The sequence below is a fragment of the Ixodes scapularis genome, unplaced genomic scaffold (assembly GCF_016920785.2).
Source record: "Ixodes scapularis isolate PalLabHiFi unplaced genomic scaffold, ASM1692078v2 PGA_scaffold0__279_contigs__length_252992795, whole genome shotgun sequence".
NCBI classification, from domain to species: Eukaryota; Metazoa; Arthropoda; class Arachnida; order Ixodida; family Ixodidae; genus Ixodes; species Ixodes scapularis.
Genome location: NW_024609835.1, coordinates 99,186,571 through 99,210,081, shown reverse-complemented (window position 1 = coordinate 99,210,081; position 23,511 = coordinate 99,186,571). Strand labels below are relative to the sequence as shown.

At 45.6% G+C, this 23,511-nt stretch overlaps 1 protein-coding gene across 3 annotated transcripts in view; it reads left to right on the top strand.

Moving 5' to 3' along the window:
- LOC8031302 (dixin-A) overlaps nucleotides 1-20,448 on the top strand; it is a 60,731-nt gene extending 40,283 nt beyond the window's left edge. The window contains exons 2-11 of one of the 3 annotated variants that reach the window (XR_003917303.4): nucleotides 3,787-3,873; nucleotides 5,997-6,062; nucleotides 8,759-8,845; nucleotides 9,008-9,061; nucleotides 9,435-9,518; nucleotides 12,496-12,654; nucleotides 13,908-13,984; nucleotides 16,377-16,494; nucleotides 18,831-18,939; nucleotides 19,034-19,171. Coding sequence is in view for 2 of the 3 variants with exons in the window: in XM_029972095.4 (XP_029827955.2) it covers nucleotides 3,787-3,873; nucleotides 5,997-6,062; nucleotides 8,759-8,845; nucleotides 9,008-9,061; nucleotides 9,435-9,518; nucleotides 12,496-12,654; nucleotides 13,908-13,992; nucleotides 16,377-16,494; nucleotides 18,831-18,939; nucleotides 19,034-19,105 (921 nt within the window). In the remaining variant the exon portion in view is untranslated. Of the gene's footprint in view, nucleotides 1-3,786; nucleotides 3,874-5,996; nucleotides 6,063-8,758; nucleotides 8,846-9,007; nucleotides 9,062-9,434; nucleotides 9,519-12,495; nucleotides 12,655-13,907; nucleotides 13,993-16,376; nucleotides 16,495-18,830; nucleotides 18,940-19,033 lie in introns of all 3 variants that reach the window. The other 2 variants (XM_002405004.5, XM_029972095.4) reach the window with 2 other exon arrangements.
- The last annotated feature ends 3,063 nt before the right edge of the window (nucleotides 20,449-23,511 follow it).

The following is a 23,511-nucleotide window of genomic DNA, read 5'->3' as shown; positions in this document are numbered from 1 at the left end:
TCAGTTGGGCTATTAACCTAAGTGGTAAGCTTTGTGCCTGTCCGTATCCTTTCGATGTAAAATGCTAAAGAAAGGTCCAAGGTTCTGTTCGCGCTAACAGTGTCGCGAAGTGTACAAATGGCTTCCACTCTATTCCTCGTTTAATACATCCACATGTTATGGGATATGTATTTATTTTGGAATATCCTTATCAATCGGCCGGTACAATTACATAGCATGACGACGTGTAGCCATCGGCATTGTAAATCCTTACGAAACGTTCTTTTGTACAGCGAGGCTTTATATAACTCGTTGATCAATTTTTTTTTTTTTTTTTGTGCCCGACGACAGAAAAGTATGGACAAGATAGTCGACAGAAAACCATCGCCCGCGCTTTATCAGCATTCACGCGTGGGTTTAACACTTCTTTCAATAAGAAAATCACAAAATAAGTTTCAAAACCCCATGATGGGTGATAAGCGAGGCACGCAGCGCTCCCCACATGTGTTTCTCAGTAAAGATTGCGGTCGCATAGGCTGCCGCGACAACGGCAGAGTACGAAGTGGGGAGTGACGTCACTAGCCCCGCTAACAATGCGAAGCACGTAGCGCTCCCCGCATGCGTTTCGCGGTAAAGATTACGGTTGTATAAGCTGCCGCGGCAATGGCAGCCGTACGAAGTCTTTCATATATAAACAAAAATTTCGCTACAGTGCATTTACTTTTTTTTTTCGTCAATTACTTTGTATAAACTCTTTTGCTGTCTACAAACATGAAATGCCGCTTGCGTCCCGAGCAACTTCCGGTCGCACCGTCTTTGCAAGCCTGTTGAGCTTCCTCATACCACCAGTGCTAGAAAGCGTAAATGCTACACGGACAAGAAAGTTGGAGATTTAACGAGGGCCTTCGGCTGTACGATATTACATCTTGGAGGAGGCAAGATGGTTTACAAGAATGCTCAAAACATATTAACAGATCTCGCATTCCTTCGTTCTTTTGGCGTTCACCAGGAGAATGAGTGGCTAAACGTGTCATCTGCATTTCAAGCAGCGGTGTTAAGGTGATGTTTGTCCAATTATTTTTATAAATTGGAAGTTCTCTGGGGCGTCAAAGACTGGAGCACCACCTGGTGGCGTTTGCCATAAAAAGGGTCTTTAGTGTAGTGGGCAAATGTTGCAAGTGATACCACAGCTTCGCTGTCCAACCATACACCTTCACAGCGTAAACTAAAGCCAAAGCCTTTTTTTTTTGTAACTTGCTTAGATTTTTAGGAACATTGTCTTTTCCTGATATAATATATTTCTTTTTCTAACACACAAGTTTCTATCGACGCTGCTAAGCCCTTCCTTCTTTATAACATAAAGGCTTGTTCAGGCCCGTTTTCTCTCACCAGTTTGTCGGGCCACGAGATATAGCTAGTCCCACTCTGATTACACTATACGTTTCCTCGAAGTTAGATGACACCTGCACACTTCATTATCGGTGAGGACCACGCGTAAAGGGTTTCCTTTACGGAAGGGGGTGAGAGGGGCTCGAAATTAATTTTTCGTATATAAAAACCACGCCTAACCCGACTGGATCTGAGATAAGGGACACTGATGTGTAATGTATAGACGTCAAATGTCAGTGTCACCGTTCTATGTTTTTCCCCCTCGTGGTTGTCACTTCTGTCGACATGTTATGAGATCCTGGCATCCAGTATCGGAGCTCCCCACGGTAGCAAGCATTCTTGTAAAAGTTTCTCTTCCCCCCTCGGGTCACTTGGAGCCCTTCCGTGGTTATCATCTCAAGACCGGACGTCGTACCGTGGCCTAATGACTGGGCCATCGATGGCGCTTGCATGAAACTCCATGGAGGTCTCGGCATGATCATTTTCGCTGGTCGTTATACGTACAAACAAACGCTCGCGTGAGAAAGTGTGCCGGCTATGAGCGCACCCATCGCACAGGGGGTATTGGCGACTCCAACGAAATCAGCGCCGCGTAGCGGCACCGCCGAGAAGCTCAAGAGAGGAGGTCGTTTCGACTCTGTCGTCTGCTATCACTGCTTGGTTCTCGTAGGCAGCATAGAAACAAACATCGCATCCAGTAATTATTTTTGCGCTTTCACTGTGTCATTTCTACACACTGACTAAAAGATGGTTTCTTGAAAAATCGCTTTGCTTTCATATGTAACACCGATTTTACGCTGCAGTGCAAGCATTTTACGGTGGTCCACGTGCTGAACTACGAAAACGACCTCCTTTCGTCCGCCATTTTGCCTGACCAGCGCGCCCCCCCCCCCCCCCCCCCCCCCATAGTTCGCTGGAGTCGCGAATAACTAGGAAATTCTAGTCTTCTTAACGTAGGTTAATTTTACGTCACAGGAATTAGGAAAAGGAAGATGGCACTTCTTCGTTTTGGTGTCATGTCAGAGACCCTTTAAGTTCATGGTTGTCACCATGCCACCCGCATCGTATTTTTTTGCCATCAATACCGGTTCACACATCGAGCGCAGCGCTGAATCAACAATCTAGAAACGGCGTTGATATACAGTGCTGACTTGAACATAGCTAGCAGTGATGCAGGAGTCTATCAGCTCTGCGCATTGATATGCGCAAGGTCAGCGTGGTATAAGCGCTAAGGTCGGCAATCTTTTCAGCGCAGCCTTAATGCTGGGGTAGTGCTGCAGTGTATATGTGAACAGGTGTCTGCGTCCACGATGGCAAGCGCCTACAATGAACCTTTTCTCAGTAAGATTCTGCGCATGCGTACACTCTTTCTCTTTCCGCTCTCGCCATTTTCAGAGCGCACCGTCCAGCACGACCAACATTGTCATCAATTATCTTAATTTGCGAGTATTTCGTCTTTTTGGACGATTCTTTCTTGAACATCAATAGTTTGGTGCATAAAAAAAACATTAAAACCGATACAACGGCGCGATGCCAATGTGTCCTGACAAGCGCAGACATGTCTTTTTTTATATTCTTTATTTCTGACTTTTGAGCTTCATTAAGGGGGATAGGGAATTCGCCATGCCGTTCTCCGGCTGGGCAGAAGGGAGCATACAAGCCATGTTGGACTGCCGTTCATTTGTAGTTCGCTGTTAACTCCGCAGACGGAGCTCATTATTCGAAATAGGTCCATTGTATGCCCGCCAAAGTTACCTTCACGTACATGCTGCACTTGCTTGGATGCGTGGGTATATAAGCACGCGTTCTCATGAAGTATGATGATTCACGGTGGGTTCGCCGATCGCCGGACAACAGCATGAACATACGGAAAGCTCACGTTCGGGAGAAAGCCAAGGACTCGCCATCCTTGAGGCCAAAAAGCAAATAGAAAACTCGCGAGCTTATTTAACTAGTAAATTGAAGCTCGAGGCGCGCAAACAGTACTCACTTCCTCACCGTATTACAGCGCATCAACTATTCGTTGTCGAAAAACCATGATCACACCCTCCAAGAAAAGAACAAAGTTTAACGTGTTCTATAGCGACGAAAAGTTTGTTTTAACAGGATGCACGATAATGTATATTTAATGCTTATAAGAACATAAGCTTGCTTAATGCATTTCTTATTTTTTCCTTCATTCTTGGTTTTCATCTCGGTAAGGTGAGAGTGCAGTGTGACGCGATGTCACGGCGCCGGATGTCACGTGCTCCCCTCTGGCTGCTCTTCGAGCGCTTGCCGGAGTGGGCTGTTTATAACGAAAAATACAGCCATCAGGCTCAAAACACAAACGTACGATTGTCATCGCGCAACTGTGTTGATTCACCATTATCTCGGCCTTCAAAGATAACGCTCATGCTTTTTTTTTTTCTCCGACAGTTGCTGCGGAACCACGGAAGGCACAGTTCCAGACCTCCGGACAAATCGAAGAGCGGCCGAGACAAGGCCGAACACCCGAAACCGAACGTAAGTGACCCAGATTAACAGGTCCGGCGGAGCCAATCAAGCACTGCCAACAGTTTATCGTCACGGGCGTTCGTCGTTTTTGTGCGTTTGCAGTGCACCAGCTAAACCGCAGTCTGGCATAGAAAATACACAAAAACGACGAGCGCCATGACGATGCACTTCTGGCGCTAATTGATTAGAGAGTTTTAGTAGATCGTTTTGGCTCTCCCGCTACGCTATACGCTAGAGCGACGACGCTACTGCGCATGCGCGCTGCTAGCGGAAACATTGCGGAGCTGCGGAGGCTAGCGGAGGCGCGCTAGCGGGCCAAATAGCGAGGGGCGTAGCGCGGCGTGCTAGCGTGGCTCTCGCGAGAACGAGCCTTGGCGAGATAAGGGAGACCCAGCGAGGGACGCCGTTCAAGATGGCCGCCACGCCGCGTCTACTCGGTCTGTGCGTTTCGCGATCGTGGTTCTAAGGAGTGGATTATACCTTGCTGCTGCGAGAAGTATCCGCGACAAAGCCGTTCCACGACTGCATCAGGTAGCGATTCATGGCGGATATACTAAACGCGGCCACGGAAAGGAGAAAAAAAAAAAAAGAAAAAGCTTCGCAGTTTTTGGTGCTGTGAGCGAAAGGTGCAGCCCCCTGCTCGGCCGCTTTGTCGTGAAGACAAAACCGACTAAAGGAAGCGGAGCGAGCAGGCGGATATGAGGGATTTCTGTGGCGCTTCATTTTCGGTGAACAACGACGCAACAGATGAGCTACTGTGGTTTTCGTTTATTTTTGAAGATTTTTCTCGGTGGCTTTGGCACTTGACTCATATCGGATTGGCTTGGACAGCTTGGCCGACAGTTGTATTCAATTACAAACATAATAGTCACCTACTTACAAAAGAAGCAACGATTAGCACGTTAATCAATAAAAAAACAATATTTTATTAAGATAACGACGTTAATAAAAACAATTGCGAAGGATTGCTTTACAAATCTGTTTTACGCGAGCCCTAGTGTCCGAAAGAGCCGCTAGTGGCGTTGCGTTAGCTCTCGTAACGTTGTAATCCGTAGCGGGTTGCGAACGTTCTACTAAAACTTAAAATGGTAGTTCCGCTACGCTACATATAGCGGAGGTCGTAGCGGCTAGCGGATAGCACAGCGGGAGTGACTGAACGATCTACTAAAACACTCTATTGCCTTCGTCGGAGCGTATCGTTTGGCTCCGGTCGGACTTAACGGGGTCTTTTAGCCAAACCGTTACCGCGCTCTGCGTATACCTCACTACTGGAGCCTTTGAAGCGTCTCGTTTACGCACGCACCCGGAGAGATACCGTGACAGCGGGGCGCGCGCTTAAAAGTACCTGCTCATGCTTCAAAGACTCCGGTATATAGTGCGGTACGCCGAACACGGTAGCCGTTTACTAAAAGCTCCTAATGTAAAACGGAGCCAGTAGCGCTGATGAGTCTAATTCCTCGCGAAGCACGCCAGCAGCCAGTCACTGCAATCTGCAAAAAAAGATAAAAAAAAACGTTAAAAAAACATTTTGGCCTAACGGTTATGTCTCCTATGCGACAACGAGCATTACGTCCACAGGTGCAACGACATTCGCAGTCTGGTATCGCCGAATTCTCCAAAATCGCCTTTTCAGAGTTGTCATTCGCCCAGCTCCTTCCGTAGACCGCGGTCACCGACCGTTCCATTGTTGTTGTTTTCTGCGGGAAGTTAGACCCACCGGCATTTTTATAGTCGCTGCTTACGGGGCTTGGCATATTATGTTTGTGCTTTTTTGCTTCGTGATTTGTTCTTCCGCGATTTCATCGGCTAAACAATGCCAAAATCTCATTGGCTGCGAAGGGAACATAATAAGTCGTCAGTGATGATAGCATGCATGATGAAAAGCGTAAGGTTACCTCATAGGCATGGCAAAATCCCGACAAGATAAGTCTGGATAATGTGAAACCATGCAACAAAAAGTCAGTTTTTTTATCTTCTATTTTCCCGTTTTCTACATTAATTGGGTACCACGAATGTTAAATTAAAAGCGTAATACTAGTCATGCAAGGCTCATCGATTCTGTTTCTGAAAAAGAAAAAAAGAGAGGAAGCTTTTTCTACTGTACTTAAGAACGTGCCGTATGCCATATGCAGGGCAGCACCAAAGTCGCAACCGAATCAACCGAAGTACAATGCGACGTGGGAGGCAACCCCGAATCTGTAAGTTGTTTGCAGGATTGGTTATTGTCATTTTGCTACACATCTATGATCATAAAGATCTTTTTGCAACAAATCGTGCAAACTTATGACAGGCATAAACGTATTTCCTTCATCTTTCAATTCGGACGGTAGTTATCGACCTTGTATTACGTTTTGCAGTATGAGCTGCATCAAAACAGAACACTTTCGAACTTGTCAAACTTGTCGAGTTTTTTCTTGGCTACAGCACGCATTAATGGATGGTCAAATTTCTGTTACGCCCTCTTTGGAGAAGTGCTATTGTCTCGCGTAAAACCACATGACTACACTGAGCTGGTACCATGAGTTGGTCATGGTTTTCTCTATTCATGCTCCAAACCATAGTAGCTCGAGATATCAGACCTGCAGTGTCTCGAAAAAGTACCAAAACTAAATATTAAGCACACACACACACACAAAAAAAAAAGACAGCTTTGTTGACATGTTGAAAACTATAATGGAGTTTATTTAGGATAGATGTATTTTCCAATACCCGAGTCCCACTAGAGCGACAAACAGAAACAAACGACAGCTACAAGCCTCCAACCCATGCAGCATGCTCGCAATGGTACCTTTGGCAGGCGTTTAGTTGCTCAGTGCTCATGAAGTAAGCACGAGTGAATGCAAGCCTACCAAAGATACCCTCGCGTGCATGATGCTCGTGTTTGAGCACAGCCTCCTTTATTCTACAAAGCCCGTCGGGGGGATCGGTGGCCGAGTGGGCTAGCGCACACCAGCTCGGAGCACGTGGAGCGAAAGCTCGCGCTGCAGAACCCAGGGATCCTGGGTTCAATCCCCACCCCTGCCCGTTTCGATCTGGATGAGCATCGTACCGGCGTGCGGTCGTGTATCACTACTGCGTGATGCACGTTAAAGACCCCAGGCTAGCGGTTCTACTGCACTGGCTAAATTGCTCATCTACAGCTGGGAGACTCGTCGCCCGTTGAGGCAGACCAAGTTCTAGGCTGTATAAACACACACACAACCCAATTTTTTTTTTCAAAGCCCGTCAAATCGCGAAAGACTCTAGTTCGAGTCATGTCACTTTCGTTTGTTTCTGTTTGTTGCTCTAGTTGAACTCGGGCATAAAGGATCAAAAGTTTTTATTTTTGTTTTGTTTTAGAGTTTTCGCCTATTCAAGGTTCTGGAGCAACATCCCCATCAGATTACTTTGAACTAGTTCGTCTATCAACGCCGCTTATCTTTATTTATTTTTTTGCCAGCTTACCCAATTTTTTTTTTATTTTCTCCTCTCTTTGCCTGCCAAAGGGTTCACAAGGCAAGTAGAGCCGAAATTTCTTTTTGTCATTTAGGATCCCCAGCAGAACAGGGGTAGGTGAAGGGCGCCTACCCCTGTATAACGATGGTATATTAATTAAAGTTGTTGTTTTTCTTGTACTTGTATTACTGTTTATACAGTGACAAGAAGGCCTCTCTTGGCCCTGTATTCAAGCGCAATGTACTTCATTTCGCCGAAACTTGTTTTGTAGAAAGATTTTAATTTGTAATCAAGATTTCTTTTTTTCTGCTTTTTATTTCTCTCCCTCCTACCCTGAATTTCCCCTCCTATGCCTTGTTTGTTCGCGTTTAACAAAATTCCCACTGCCCCCTCTCCCTTTTTTTTTTTTTTTGACACCTGCCAGCATTTGAGTAATTACCTAATTGCCGGCCAACCAGCAGGGACATCTTTCTAAGGGTCATGGCTTACCAAGTTTAACGTGTGCCGAACTGCGGCAATGAAATGCGTCAATAGTTGCCATCAGTAAAGCATCACTTACGTTGCTGTGATCGCCGCAAGGAAGCAGTCGCTTTTTGAAGACAAAAAAAAAAAAAATGCTACAAGTAAGTTAGAAAGGTAACCTTCACATGGACGTCACATATAGAACGTCAACGTGCTCACTTTTCTTTTCTATTTGGTAGCTACGCCGCGGGAGTAAATGTTTCAATGGCAGCTAATAAAATCGAACATTCGTTTTGTGTCGCTTTTGGATACATGGTTTTGCGGAAAAAACACGGACACAAGAGGAGAGAAACAAACACGAGCGCAACTTACAACCTGTATTGAGGAAACCTTTAGAAAACATACAGATATATTGCCAACTTCAATGCGTCCACGCATGCGTCACTATCACACGCTCGTCACAGAAACTTATCAAGGAAGCGTTTTTCAGCATTATACAAACTTATCGAGGTATCGCTCACACATAGGTCGCCTTTCTTTTTGATAAAAAAGGCTTCCAGCATTATACAAACTTATCGATACCTCGATAAGTTTGTATAAAGCTGAAAAACGCTTCCTTGATAAGTTTCTGTGACGAGCGTGTGATAGTGACACGACGCATGCGTGGACGCATTGAAGTTGACGATATCTGTATGTTTTCAATCAATCAATCAATCAATCAATTTTAATTACATCATTATCAAATAGTGATGTGGGCTGCAGAGGCAAAAAGTCAAAACAGTTTTGACTTGACAAGGCCTCTGCAGCCAAGGTTTCCTCAATACAGTTGTAAGTTGCGCTCGTGTTTGTTTCTCCCTCTTGTGTCCGTCTTTTTTGCGTAAAACCATGTATCCAAACGTTCACCAACTCGCCCAACAACAGACTATTTTACATGTTTTTTTTCTGTGTCGCAATCGAAGCCAATATCTTCTAAAAAATTCGATATATCGGTTTCCAGAGTCCCCTAATTGAGCACGAGTCCAGGACCAGCCCGAACGGCCAGGGTGCTGAGGCCGATGAAACCAGGCGCGTGCTAGAAGAAAACGTACGCATCTTGGTTGTCTTTTTTTCTTTCAAAATCATTTTGCGAAAACTAGTTTAGCTCTGAGCGCATTGCAGCAACATAGCTAGGACACTACGTAAATATTACTTTTCCAGAACTCGCTATAGGTCCGGATTACAATTTTTTTTTCGTCTTTTCCTTTAGCTGCTCTTGCAACAGGAACTGAAAGAAAAATGTGATCTTCTTTCGAAGCTGGAGGTAAGTGACTGCTTCTAAAGTTCCCCGTCTTATCTCCGTCGTATTTCACTTGGTCCGATATAAACAACACATTTCGACGCTACCTAGAAATTACCGTACGGTACAAGCAGACATAGTTAAATACGACCCCCATAGATATTCATGGGCAAAGGTTTAAAACGTGCTCGCCTGCCACGCGAAAAAACAACAACAAAAAAGTAGAGCTAAACCTTTGGTAATGCGATTCAAGCGATCTCGTAACGCAGCCTTCGGAAAAGAGTTTCATAAACAACATAGAGCGGTGACCTGGGGGCGGCGGATAAAATCTCGCGATAAATTTCTAAATCCTGTGTGGCGACGAATGTATCACCGCACCTCATCTGTTTATCTCCAGGAAGAACTCGATCAACGAGACGATGCAGCCGGCTTAGAGGGATTAGACCGGATTACCTCCTTGCCTGTCAGCCGACGCACGCAGGTACGTTCTTTTTATATTATAAAGTGCAAGCACTCTGCATTTAGATGTCCATGAATGAGGCACACTTTCAGCCCCAAACGGAGACCCCGATTACAAACCGGCCATCTTTTGTCTTTGCTCTATCTACAACGGCCTTGTCTGCAAGTGAGCGGTTAATGTCGTGTTGGTGGTACGTGACAAAGCTTATTTTGAAAAGGATATGAGACCCGAAATGGGTGGTTCGACCTAGTTTGCCTGCGAAGCTGCACTTCCTCCTGGGTGTTTGTTGTGCACTCGCTGCTATTGTTTCTCCTTTTTCAACCTGGTAGAGCGGCTCGAGACATGTCGTTTTTATTGTGATTATAGCACGAATTGTCAGAACTAAAGCGCTGCATGTGGCGTACATATTCCAAAGATGCATAATCCTTTTTTTTTTATTGCGATACGGGTGGGGAGTACTAATGTTTGGGGGTTGTCTGCGATCAGCTTACCCACCGAATAAAGAGAGATTTAAAAATGCCACCCGCGTAAAACCCGCTTCTTTTCATTTTTACCGCGATATCTTTGGGCAGATGTCGGAGCGTTGGGGGGGGGGGGGGGGGGAGGGGGGAGGGGGAGGGGGGGGAGGGAGGGAGGAGGTTTGGGATGATTGGGGTGCCAAAAATTCGTACTTCCTGTGCGTGTTAGAAATGCATTCATGCTCTGCCCCATAGTGTGCGTGCATGAGTTATTTCATGTTTATATTGCGTAACACGGAATCTGTAGCCTTCAAGGGATTGCGACGACGAAACATACGTATATGCATGCGCCCAGTTACCCAACAACAGCTTGCGCATTAACATATTAATCCTACTCGTTATTTTTTTTATCTTAATTTATAGGCCCCGAATTTCGAGAAGCATACTTTATTAGAGGCTGATTCATTGCTTACAGCTTCCTCTTGTTAGTTTCTAAATTCAATCGCTAGTAGAGTGCGTCCAAAAAAAGATTAGTAAACACTTACGCTACTCGTAAGGTGAAGCACTGCGACAGCTTAGATGCGACGTCGGAGCCGCCAAGGTGCCATTTTGGAGCAGATGGACTGGAGGAACGGTAAAGGTGCGAGCGCGCACCATAGGGTCCGCATAGGCCATTTCGTAATAAACTGAGTAACACACCGGACGAAAATTCTGGAACCAGTGAGGGTTATTAAGTAGAGAGCATTTTGCGAACGTGTTAAACAACTTTATTGGACACAAGCCTCGTGGTAATTGAAGAACACTTCGAAAATCGCGCGCCCAAGTCTGAAATCTAAGGAGCGACGAAACTCCACCTGTACGCATGAGTCGTTCCCCGTCGTTGGTGTGGCTGCCTGAACGTCTTAGGCAATGTTATGGACACTAACTGACGCCGCCTTTTGGTCGCTGAAGAACACTTCCTAAATCGCGCACTCAAGTTTCAAGCGTGTAGCTCCACCTAGCTTTACGCCCGTGGTTTCGCCGGCTTAACACCCACCTAACTTTATTCAATTCAGTAACCAATTAACTAGAGAAATTATTGAAGCCGAACATATTGTCAGGAATTATAAGAACTCTATCAGTAGACCATCTTTGAACCTGACAGAAAAAGAAAAAAACATTTCTTGGCTTTAGGAAATTGGTACGCGTGATTCGGGAAATTCGGTAGTTCCAGACGGTGAAGAAAACACAGTATATAAAAACGAGTTGTCAGTCAGCACGGTTGTTTGAATTTTTCCACTCTTTTTCGTGCGTAAGGAAGGAGTGTACGGTGCGAGTGTACTTTTGCAGTAGTGCGCTTTTGTGCGTGGAAATAGCTTTATTCGTTTTATTGCCCGAGAACCTTTCTGGCATAATTAGCGATAACGCTTATTCTTTTCATTATCAGTAGTCTCATGTTTATGTTTCTACGTACCGTCATGATGTCACGTGACGTCACGACATTACGTGATTCGCGGTGTCACCTGACGTCATTAAGTCGGGCGGCGTCACTGCGAAACGTAAACTTGACATCACAATGTCACATCAGGGTGTCAGCTGACGCCAGGTAACAGCCAGCTGACGTGTTGCGCGGCGTGACGTCACAGTCGTTTCGAGTGGCGTGACGTCAGCGGTGTGACGTCAGTGTGGAATCTTTTGGCGGGGCGCCGAAAATAGCCCCCGTCGATGTGGAGCGCGGTCAACGGCGCGAAACCTGCGAAGTGTCCTGCTACGGTTCGGTTGATCGCTCTGTTGCAAGCCCAATTTAATTCTACATGATCGTGCCTCAAAGCATGCCTTTGGAGTGGCGGATACCAATACGATTAGGGCAAAAACGACCTGCCTAATATTCAGTCGATATAACCCGAAGACCAAACGAGAGCTAGCGATCGCGAACAGATGAACTTCGCAAACTCCGGTAAAAACGACCTTGCCGTCAAATGACCAGAAACTTGCTCACAAAGGGCACTGTCAGGACGGAGCTCTCCGAGCCAAATAAGCTCTCAAAAAGAGACTATGCACGAGAAATAAAAGAAACGCAGCCATAACGACGCCAGTCACATTCCATATAGCCTATACGCTCGCCCGGTGGCCGTCGGAAACGTGCCTGCAACCGCAACGTGACGACTGAATAAAGTTAGGGGGGTAATGATGGTCGAGGGAAGGGCCCGTCGAGTCTGTCGCGCTGCTGATCCCTTCACCCTTCAGCTGACAGTGTGGCTGAAGCCACGCGTTCGCCGGACGAATCAACCGCCTTCCTTTCCGTCACCTGACCCCGCTCTCTGCCCGTGCAGCTTTGCCAGGAGCGTGACCACGTGGCGAAAGACAGGCGTATCACTGGTCCGACGTGCACTTTGCTTTCACCGTACTATCAGCCTAGGGCTGAAAGGGATATAGCCGCAAAACCAGGAGGACGAGGCAGGGTCGAGAGAATATTTATGGTGGTCATCCTGACCTTATTTGCGAGTGTCTTTCTTCATTTTTTTCCTCCTCGATCGCCGCTGCTTCCTTGTCCGGCGCAGCAGCAACGCGAGGAGCTGCGCGTGACCAAGGAAGCCCTGAGCAGCCTGCGCCAGTGTTTCCGCCTGGACGACCCGTACCAGCACACGCTGGACACCATCGAGCAGTCCCTGTGCACGCTCCTCGAGCGCGTCACCAGCATGGAGAGGCAGGCCGCGGGGGTACGTCCCCCTTTTGGTCTGTCCGTGGCGAGCCCGCACAGCTTGGAGGAATGCATTTGCGTTTGAGTATGGTAGACTGCGATGCAACCGTTCGTAACCGCCGCGTACCACGAGAGAACACACTGGCGACATCTATCGTGTAGCCCTGGAACATTTGCGATCTGCGCCTACCGTGTGCTTGAACCGATTCTGACGGTGTTGTAAGCGACCAGATATATGACGCCAGTGAGATAGTGTCTTCTCTCGTCGTAAGCGCGATCGCAAGCGGTTGAAGTCAATCACGCTGGAATGCAAATGAGTTAACCGGCCTTAAAAGGTGGCAAGTGTACCATATGCGGCTCCGTCAGCGGCCGAAAAGGTGTGACATTGTGTCTCGTGCTTGAGCATGATTGGCTGAAATGCCCGGAGACTGAACTAACGCAACGCATTATAGGAAGCCCATTGGATCATCCTGATAAAAGAAAAAAAAAAAAAAACTGTGCTCCTTGAAAGCCAAAATATGCGCAATAAAATTCCTTTCCTTCTGCTCCAAGTTCGGGATCGGCTTGCTAACTCCGGTCGATTTTCTACTCTTCGGTTCAGTTTCGACCGTCCTCTTGTTAAGCTCATGTCAATTGAGGTAACGTTACTGAAGTCTAATTATCTTATTTTAACGCATAGCGTGATGGAGCTTGTGTCGCAGAAAAGCAGGCGCCGGTGGCCTGACGGGAAAATCCTGATTGGTCGATACGGTCATGACGTCACAGCCACATGACCTCGCAAGAGAATTTCAAACCCACAACGCTCACGTGAAACGTGACGGCACGCCCAGGAATGAAAGTGGTTAAAAAAAAGCATGAGACGTAATGCGAAGTAAAGGTTTAACTTTGCAAAGGGAAGGAGCTTGAAGCAGAAGGAAAGGGTACTGAGGGGAGGGTATACCCCTCCTCCCTCCTCCTCCCCTCCTCCTTCAAGCTCCTCGCCTCTCCCCCTTCTCTCTCCTCCTCCTTCTCCTCCCCCTCCTCTTCGTCCTCCTCGACCTCGTCCCTCGCGCGCAGCTTTATTGCGCGCTCAAAATGGGAGGGAACGCGTGCCTGTACCTTGCGCTGCATTACCAAGAAACGTTGTCGCGGAGTATAGCGGGGAGGAAAATGAGCCAGCATTTTATAGTGCGTATGCGAGTGCACTTCTGTCTCTAACCGAGGCGCACAAGAGTGTTCATCAGTGGACGCCTCGCCAAACGTCACAGTCGCGATCCTGTGCCTTTTCTGCAGGGACCTGCCGGAAGGGACGGAGGACGAAGATTGAACTTCGATTCAACGGGCGACCCCCGACGGCTACCAATTACAACGTTAGAAGGTTCTTAGAAATCTATGCATGTCTTTTGCCCGCATGACTGTCTTTGTGCGCGAAGAACAAACTATAGCATGTATGTACCTACTATACTCCGCTCACCGATAAGCTGAAAAGGCGGTAGAAACTAATGTGATCGCTGGACCAATCAATCGCTCGCCAAATATCCACTAAACCCGTTCTCTGCGAGCAAGTTTCTGAAAGGAGCGTTATCACGTGGTGTGCGAAGTACGATTAACTGGTCTAACGAGCAGTTACCTTCCACCTTCCTATCAGTTTAGCGGTAAACAGGGTGTAGGGTCCACTTCAGTCGGAGCAAGACTTGTGCACTTAATCTAAACTTAGTTTCCTTCTCGTATTTGCTCTTCAAAGGCCGCTTGCGTGAAGCTCGCGCTCTGAAATTTTTGTTTCAGAGTTTACACCCGGGATTTACGTTCGCACTTTACGGAAACAGAAGGAAGTCCGCAATAGCTCAAAAGAAGATAGAACCCCCCCCCCCCCCCCCCCCAAAAAAAAAAAAAAAAAAAACGCTATACGCTTTAATAGTGGGCCACCCAATTTTCGCTTTAAAGTATTTACTGTCTCCGATGTTCCCTCAATCATCACCCAACCGTCCATCGCATTTGTTAATGACAAGGTTGTCCGGGCTTTGTCAGCTCAGGCTCAGGCGCCTTAAGCCGGGGTAACAGTGCTTATCCATCATACAAAAGACACTATGCATACAGATTTGAACGCGAGTCATCGCGATATCCGTGCTTCGAATGCCGGGTGGCAATGAGTTCAAGGAGAAAACTTGGCGCGCGGCATTCGAACCACGGATATTGCGGTGACTCGTGTTTGCAAACTGCCTTTTGTAGGGTGTATAAGCACCGTGACCCCGGCTTTACAGAATCACGTCATAGGTTTTTTAGCTATTGCGGAATGTAAAGTTAGCTAAGCATGGGCGATATAAAGTTGGTTAGGAACAGTTACTCATCCCCGCTAAATCTTTTCAGAGGAAGACCATACCATTATAGTCGAGACTATACAATTAAGTGCCGGTGGTCACTGCTTTGGCTAGTGACCACGAGAAATGACCTCTATCTATCTCTCTCTCTCTCCTGCGTACGTTTTGAAGCAACATCTCAAAAGTAAGGTTTTATGTAGGGAGACTTAGAGAGCGTGAAATTAGTCTGTCTTAGAATGACGTCCTGTGTGCCTGTTCTATAGATGAGCAATAAAACTGTTGCTCTGATTTGCAGAAATTTTTTTTTACATTTAGAGGTTCTTTAAAATTGTTGTAACATGCAACGCTCGTGTTTTCTTGCTCGGCCAAAGAAAATGTTTAATAGCGAACAGGAATCAAATCGTTTTACGCGCCGTGAAGCCTGCGTCAAAACACGAGTCCGAGCCTACGTTATTCCCGAGCCACAGGCTTTTGGTCTCCGCGTACCCTCGATTATTTCGAGCAATTGATTTTGATCTTTGATTTTTTAACCGAAACTTGGAATCATCGTAAAGGAAATAGCTTTATGGTACACAATCATATTTGAACACATCCTTCGTTTTATAGGGAAAAGAAAGAAAAAACGATTATTCTTTTGGCTCAGTGATTTAAGCGAGAAGTGAACTGTATAAGTTAGACCACGAAGCCGCTGCTCCTCCAAAATTAAACTTAGTAATAAAGATTTCCTTCGTCTAAATAAAAAAAAAATTAAAAAACGAAGCACTAACTCTAAAACAATAAACATTTTTTACTTAATATATATATATATATATATATGTGTGTGTGTGTGTGTGTGTGTGTGTGTGTGTGTGTGTGTGTGTGTGTGTGTGTGTGTGTGTGTGTTAAGATTAATTGATTTTCAGATGTGTTCAAACTCGTCACACTGTACGTAGCTGAGTGAAGAGTTCGTTTCTTTGGCAAGATGAGCTAATTTCGCGCTTTAATTATGGATCTACGAGGTAACTACTCTTCAACAGCAGCTTCTTTTCGAACGACGACCGCGTCATTTGTGCCTACCTGTGGTCCCCTACAGCTGTAGAAACGCAGGGCTTAAGGGCTATTAAACATACTCTACAACCAATCATATTACGGTATTCCCCGGTATGAACGCCGATGAACGATTTACGAAGCAAGAAGCCTAAGGGCGGGAAGCCACGCCCTTCCTTTATTAATCTTTCAGCGAGAGACTCGTACATATATCGTCGGGGCGTTTTGGAGAAGCACAATGCTCTCAGCCGGAGACAGAATGATAAAGGGTTTTTATTTCAGCGGAAATCTATAGGAATGGGCGCTGGTGTTCATCCGCACCAGCTCGTGTTGTCTGACGCAGGACGTCGCTCAGGGCAATGCGTAAAGTGAAGCACCGTGAGTGACCCCGTTCCCCTTTTGTCTTTGGCCGGAGCAGAGTTCCCCGTGCAGCGGCTGGATCCACTGCAGTCTCTTGGCCGGGCACAGGCGTCCACCAAAGTCATCTACTACACCGAGAAGTCGGTCACTCCCTTCTTGTCAGTCATCCCCAGAAGGTGGGTTCACTTCCACCGACCCGTCCCGCCGGTTGTTGATCACCACCAAGGGGTCGTCACAAAGCGAGCGACATCCGTACACCGCCACGAAACAATATGAGCCGCAGCACCCATCCCGGGTGCTGCAGCTCCGATTGTTCTCCTCACAACTTTCTGTTATCCCTCGATTTGATGATAGACTCGTATCTTCGTATCCTAAACTTCGCATTCCATCAAGTTGTTTGTATACCAAAGGTGCTTTTAGAAATTGCCAAGGTATACGCCAACAAACAACGAATGACTGTTGCAGTTTATATTGTTTCCGATAGTACAGAGCGCGAACAAGTAGGGCTGGGCGTCCATTAAAAGTTTTAACCCGATGAATCGCCTCTTTTAATCGCTTAATGAATTGATTGATTGGTCTCGTTCATTTTCATGCTTAATATTTTACAAATTCATAATTATTATTACTATTTTCTTTTTGCTTCTGCTGAACATGTAAAAACGGCGCAATATGCAATTTTCATTATGAGTCAACCTCTATTTGAGAACAGTTCAAAGACACTGACAATTATTCCTTCACCGGCATGAGGCAAAGAAGCTTCGTTGAAGTTCTTCGGGAAGAGCGACCTTGTTCACATTAAAGTCTTTCTGATGCACTAAACGGACACTCGAACGGCGTTCAATTGGCCGGGACACGTGTAACACTCGTGCGATTGTCCGGATATACAAATCTCTCCCCTACAGTTTATACTTTAGGCAAAAATGGTACCCAAAGTTCGCCCTTCCTATACCGCTGTACTCGTCCACGCCTGCATGCGTCGTAAAGCGTTTCATTTTTACTCTATTTTGGTTCCTCGAAAGTTTACCGAGTGACCGGCTAAAAAAAAATATATATATAATAATCGATACGTTAATCGCTTAATTGCCCAGCGCTACAGTAACAAGTGCTTGTTTTTTTTTTTTCATTTTTGAATTAAAGGGCTGTCACGAAATTTTATTAGAGTTACTAGCAGCTTGAAAATCACATGGCGTAAGAAGTCCCCAGTATATCGTATTGTCGCTCCACAGCCCACCAGGTATCATGCATGAGCCAGTAATACCACCGAGGCACCGAGCAATCGCGAAACGAGAAGCGTGAACGTAATAAACCACGTGTTTTTCAAGTTTCTCAAGCTGACAAGCGTAGTGGGAAGTAGCCACTCATTTGGGACACTAACTTGGGGCTGCATTAGTCGGGCACTCGGCGAGAAGGTCGACGAGATCGCCGACCGCCACGACTGGCCAGCAGCAAGGTCAAGCACGAAGCTGTAGGCAATCACGGCAGTCGACGATCTCGCAGACTCCTTTTCCCGAATGTCCGACCTTCTGAGCGCTAAAAGTTCACTGCCCACCAAAACAAAGTTTTAGGTGAAGTTAGTAAAAATCCCGAGGAATTTTATTCGCGCTAATGGTGTCGCGCAGTGTATACTTTGGTTAGGTTGAATATTATAGACTAGCTATATAGCCTATATATATATATATAGGAAGTATTCACTGGCGGCCATAGCTGTGTGCGCGGCTGCTGAGCGCGTGCTGACGACGAGCTTCCACAGTTCTTTTTCAGCGTGCATTCCACACCATCAAGCTTGCCGTTCTTAGCAGCCTATTAATGTGACCTCGCTCTGAGCATGCGCTTTAAAGAGCACCCACAAATATGGCGTCCAGTGAATACTCCCTATAGTGCTGCGCATTCGAGGCGCAGGTGGTCCGAAGAAATGTTGTTACACAAAATACCTTGCACGAGCCAGCGCGCGTGGAAAGCTCCGCCGTGCGTTCGTGCCGGTGACACACACAGAGAGCCACAAAAAGATGGAATATTTGGGATTGCAAGCGGAGGCGTATACTGGTAACGGTCACCAGTGTCTCATCGCGAGCGGATAGCCCTGGGTTGTCCTTTCGCTCCCGAGGAGCGATCAAACAGAAGGAGCTGGCACTCGCATAGCCTTCGCCGTTAGCTCGTGTTCAGGTGAAACGAGATATAGTGGCCTTTTTATAACATTGTAACTTTTTATAACGTAGCTAATTGTATTTTTTTAACAATTAACCGCATGATGAGTCCGCATCAGTCGACACTGCCGGAACAACCGACCGGCATAAAACTTCAACTATAAAAATTTCGACTGCTGTTCTTAAAACAGATGTGCGATTGTTAGACCCGCTTCAAAATCCAATCGCGTGCATGGAGAGCTCTTCTTGGAAAAGGTGCATTCAAACTATGAATGATGCGTCCTTTATTAATACAAAAAATCAAGCTGAATCTTATTAAAGGTTGAAATTAATATCATTGTTTGTGTCTCGTTTTCTTTTTCTGGCAGACTCGGCGACATAACACTTCGAGACTTCAAAGTAGCGTTTGACCGGCCAGGGCTCTACAGGTTCCACTTCAAGACGCTAGATCCGGAGTTTGGAATGGTCAAAGAGGAGGTGAGGGAACCTTAAAATGTGAGGCCTTAGAACTCGGCTGCTATTTTCTCCGAATATGGCGAGTATGAATATATGTATCTTTTTTCACTCCTAGGTTCTACATGACGATGACATCATCCCTGGCTGGGATGGAAAGATCGTTGCTTGGATCGAAGAAGACATTTGACACTGGCCAGCAGATACCTCCCCGCTTCATCCTTGGTTTCATCTGTACATAACATTCGTCTTTGTGTGGAACGGTCCATCAGGAGCATCGTTCCCTTACTACTGCCGAGTATCATGCCTAATATAGACGGAACCAGTAGTCGCTAATGTATGTATGTTCGCTTACAAAAAAAGTGTATTTTTTTATATTAATGGCGTGATTTTTTTTTAATTTTTAATGAATGGGTACATCCCGAACGGGTACAAGAAAGGCACACTCAAAACACCTTCAAAGTATAATTATGTAAATTTAGGCGATTTCCGCATATAACTAATTAGTATAGCATTTAAAAAAAAATGAACTCGTCATCTAGCTTTGAGATTCAAACCCCCAGGGTACCGTATTTTCCAGACTAAAGTACGCAGACTGTACATGTTTAAAAGCTGAAATTCTACCCGGTGCGGGCTATACAAGGATTTGTTTTTTTTTCTATAGATCGTTCACTGTGACAAGGCGCGAAGGATTTTATGAATAACAGAGTATATTAATGGTGATTTATGTACGATACAAGCTTTTGCGTAAGCTAATGCATCAGGAATTCTTCAAGGTGCGCTCTATATGATAATGTTTACGTTCGGATTAGGCGCTAAGTGCGGACTATGCACCGTGTCTGGACTCTGTGGAGTATCTAAGCAGTCTTCTTTTTACCCTGAATTTTCTCCCTGCGGATTACACACCCGGAGCGCACTATAGTCCGGAAAATACGGTAGCTTAATTTTTGGCGTGGAAAATAGAAACCACAAGAACCTCAATAATCTTTTTTTTTCCTTTTTGTTTGACTTTTAATATGGTTCGCCCGTCAACGGATAAATTAAAGTCAAATATTAAGTCTGAGCTGTGAACTCGGGTTTACAAACTACGAAGTTACCAATGCTTGAGCTTTGAGTGGTGTGTTCGCAAATAGTCTAATTATATCGTCTTTCTTAATATTTACCGTAATAATGTTTTACTTGAGAATTGTATATAGTTGACTAAAAGTCATAAACAGGGCATCTTTTTCGGCCACAAAATTAGCGAGCGCCTTTGGTGTCATTTCGTCCTCGCTGAGTCTCGCATGTAGCCCAAGCACCATTGGAAAAGAGGCTGTCAGAGCTCGTGCCTTCCGAAAGTGCAACGCAACTTTTATCAGTGACTGCGGGCAGCTGTGTTTTTAAACGTTTGGTCGCAGCTTTTGTGATTTGTAACTTATGCGCAAGTGCAATCCAGACAAGGTGATAACCATGCATATACAACGTTGGAAACGACACGTGTACCTTGGAAAGTTAATAAATTCAAAAGTAGAGGCAGCTTTTTTATTGATGTAATTGAAGATATGTATTTGATCATGTTAAATGTTATTTTCACTTTTACTTTAGAGATAGATATTGGTAAATAACTAATGGAATTCTTGGCAAAAACCTTTCGGTTAAAGCCCTCGATCAAAATGAATTGAAAAGAGGCATTATGCAAAACCGGAAAGTTAATCAGATAAAAGAAAAGTTTAGATCTGTAGAGACAGCGATCACTTTACCTCACTTTTGTGTTTCTGAATTTTTAGATTTAGAAACGGATGCCTTCCTAATATACTAATTTTCAAACAGTCTAGAACGACTGTACCAATGCAAATTGTCTAATTAACCCAGCGAGTGTATGATGACAATAAAACTGTTACTTTCAGACTGGTCCCGTATATTCTACAACTTAAATTTAGAGTACACTAAAAGTCTATATCACAAATAATAATTCAAGAAGCGATCATGAGACAAAACAGTTTAAGTTGCGCCAACCGAAAAAGAAAGGTGTAAAGTTATATATACATTACAATAATAATTTTCAAAGAACAGGCAAGTGATATTACTTCTGTGTGTGTGTGAGTTCGCTTTCGTTTGAACAATTTACACGCTTGTCAGTGATATTTCGAAAACAGTTCCAGTTTCCTAATATTGGCATTCAACAAGCTCGGATGCAGTTTCTTTGAGATATCTGTTCTACAACAAGAAATAGAGAGGAAAAAAAAAAAAAAAAACTTCCAGCTTTTCCACTGTGGTGAAGAAAGAATACCAGCGAAGCTGTACTATGGTGGGAATGAAGTAATGGCCAGTCGAAAGTCGGCAAGCCGGTGTGGAAAGGCTCGAAAGGTTGCCGCCATCTATGAGCGACAGCGGCAACCAGACAACCGGCAAGCCGGTTGTCTGGTTTTTGTCGTCGCTCATAGATGGCGGTAGCTGTCCAGAGTTCTGTGTCATCAGGTCATTTCAGGACGGACATGATCCTGGGGAAACTAGCCCTTAACAGCTCCGCTGTAAAAATTTTGTAGGCGAAAAACAAAAATGTACTGCGATTATTCAAGGATCCTTCTCGGCCAGGTAAGCAGCTTCTCGACAATCCAAGCCTAGGCCTCTAAAGTACTTATTGGTACCTCCGAAAGATTGTAATAAAAAATTCTACAAAACTTCGGAAAGAAAAAAGATTTGCGCGAAAATATCCCGGCCTTTCGGAATGTTTTAGCTAGAATACCTCCTTCTAGCCCTGAAAGACTGCTCTTCCAGCAGGATCTGAAAAGCTGCCACGCTGCTTTCATGGAGTTGATGCGCTATCATATGAAATAGTCCAACGTCATAAAGTTTCCTTCGAGGAAAGCCAGTTTTTGTGTGAATTTTTTACATTCGTCGTGCTAATTGTAATGTATGGCGTGCAATTAGACTTCAGTTAGACACGGTGGGCTTTGTGCTCCTCAACCGCATGTACTCTCAGCACGGGCAGAACCAATCTGAACGCGGGTGCATTGTCCCGTCACCTGCAAGCGTAAGCAGATCCTTCACACTGATCTCCCCCAAGAATCCAACGCTTCAGAGTGTTTCGTAACTCAGTATACGTTCGCGGATATTTCAGCCTTTGGTGTGTATGAAACTACGAAATCTTGTTGGACGCGATGTGGTAAGATATGATTGTGAGTATGCTTGAAGACAGAGCATGAAGAACCGCCTGTCTTTTGAGGTGAGTTGTCGTACAAAGTGTCAGTATTTGATGAGTGTGTAGACGGATATTGAAAAACTAAGGGCGCACTATAAAAGTTTCTGGGTACGGTCATTTTGTTTTTATGATAACGCAAGTTTACGCGTTTTAATCGCGAAACACAGATAAGGTGTGCCGCGAATTTGGATAATATTTGTATGGGGAAATAGCCAGAGCTCGATGGTATTTCTGGGTTCCTCGGGACGTTAGAGAGCGCCAAACCTATTGTCACAACAAAAATGAAAGACGTTTACAACTCCCTGTAATGCTGAATTAGAGCGCAGTTCCTAAGGAGGAGGAGGAAAAGGTACTGAAGGAGGGTATGCCCCTCCTCCTCATCCGTACCCTCTCCTTCTCCTGCTCTCTTACTCCCGTGATCCTCCCCTCCTCATTTCCTCCTCCTCCTGCTCCTCTCTTGAGGTTTTTCGATTTTGCGATAATATACCGTGCTCAAAAATCCGAGAAAGATTATATATATATATATATATATATATTGTTGTATTCTCGCTCACCGCTTCTCAGGACAAAGGAAATATAGTTCTTACATCTGGAAGTTCCACTCCGTCTAAGTTCTGCTGGTGCCAGAAAACAGGACAGCAGGATCAAGGGGGAAGAACGAGACAGCGTTAGAGTCAACACTTTGACGAAGTACGTGATACTCTCGATGTCATCCAACTTCCTGTCAGCTTTGTTGAAGACTGCTTTTTCGTTTTCGATTTCCTCCGCATTAGTCTTGAGCGTGCTCCCCCTAGATGGCGCAGCAGAGCAGCGAGTGCACGTCCCTCGGGGCCAATGGGATGTTTTCCTGACTGACTGGTATGAGGTTCTTTGTCTTGCACAAAATATTTGGTGAGTGTTGTAGGCGAGAGATACAGAGCTACCACGAGCAATCCATTGTCGACCTTGGCGGCACACAATTTACCAACTTCGTCTGACGTGCCACAGAGATCGATGGGTACAGCACAGACCCGCACCCATGTAGACGGCCACTTGGATAACGAATACTCATGCGTGCCTCTCTGCGATTTATGAATGGTGATATCCCTTGCACAACGGGTAGCTGGCATCTCTCTTCCTCATTTCCTTCCTCCTCCCCTCCTACCTCCTCCCCTCCTTTCCTCCTCCTCCCCCTCCTTCTCCCTCCTCATCTCGTCACTCTTGACCCTAGTCGAAACGTTACTCTTGACCCTCGTGACGTCATGATGGGAACGTCCCATCATGCAACGCGCGGGTCACATGTGACGTCATGTGGGACGTCATTATGGAAAACGCCCCATCATGCAACGCGCGGTTACGTCGATGCCGTAGGCGACGCCGGTCAAGCCGGAAACTGGTGCCTAAGAGCTGCGTTCTAAAAAGGAGGAGCTCAAAAA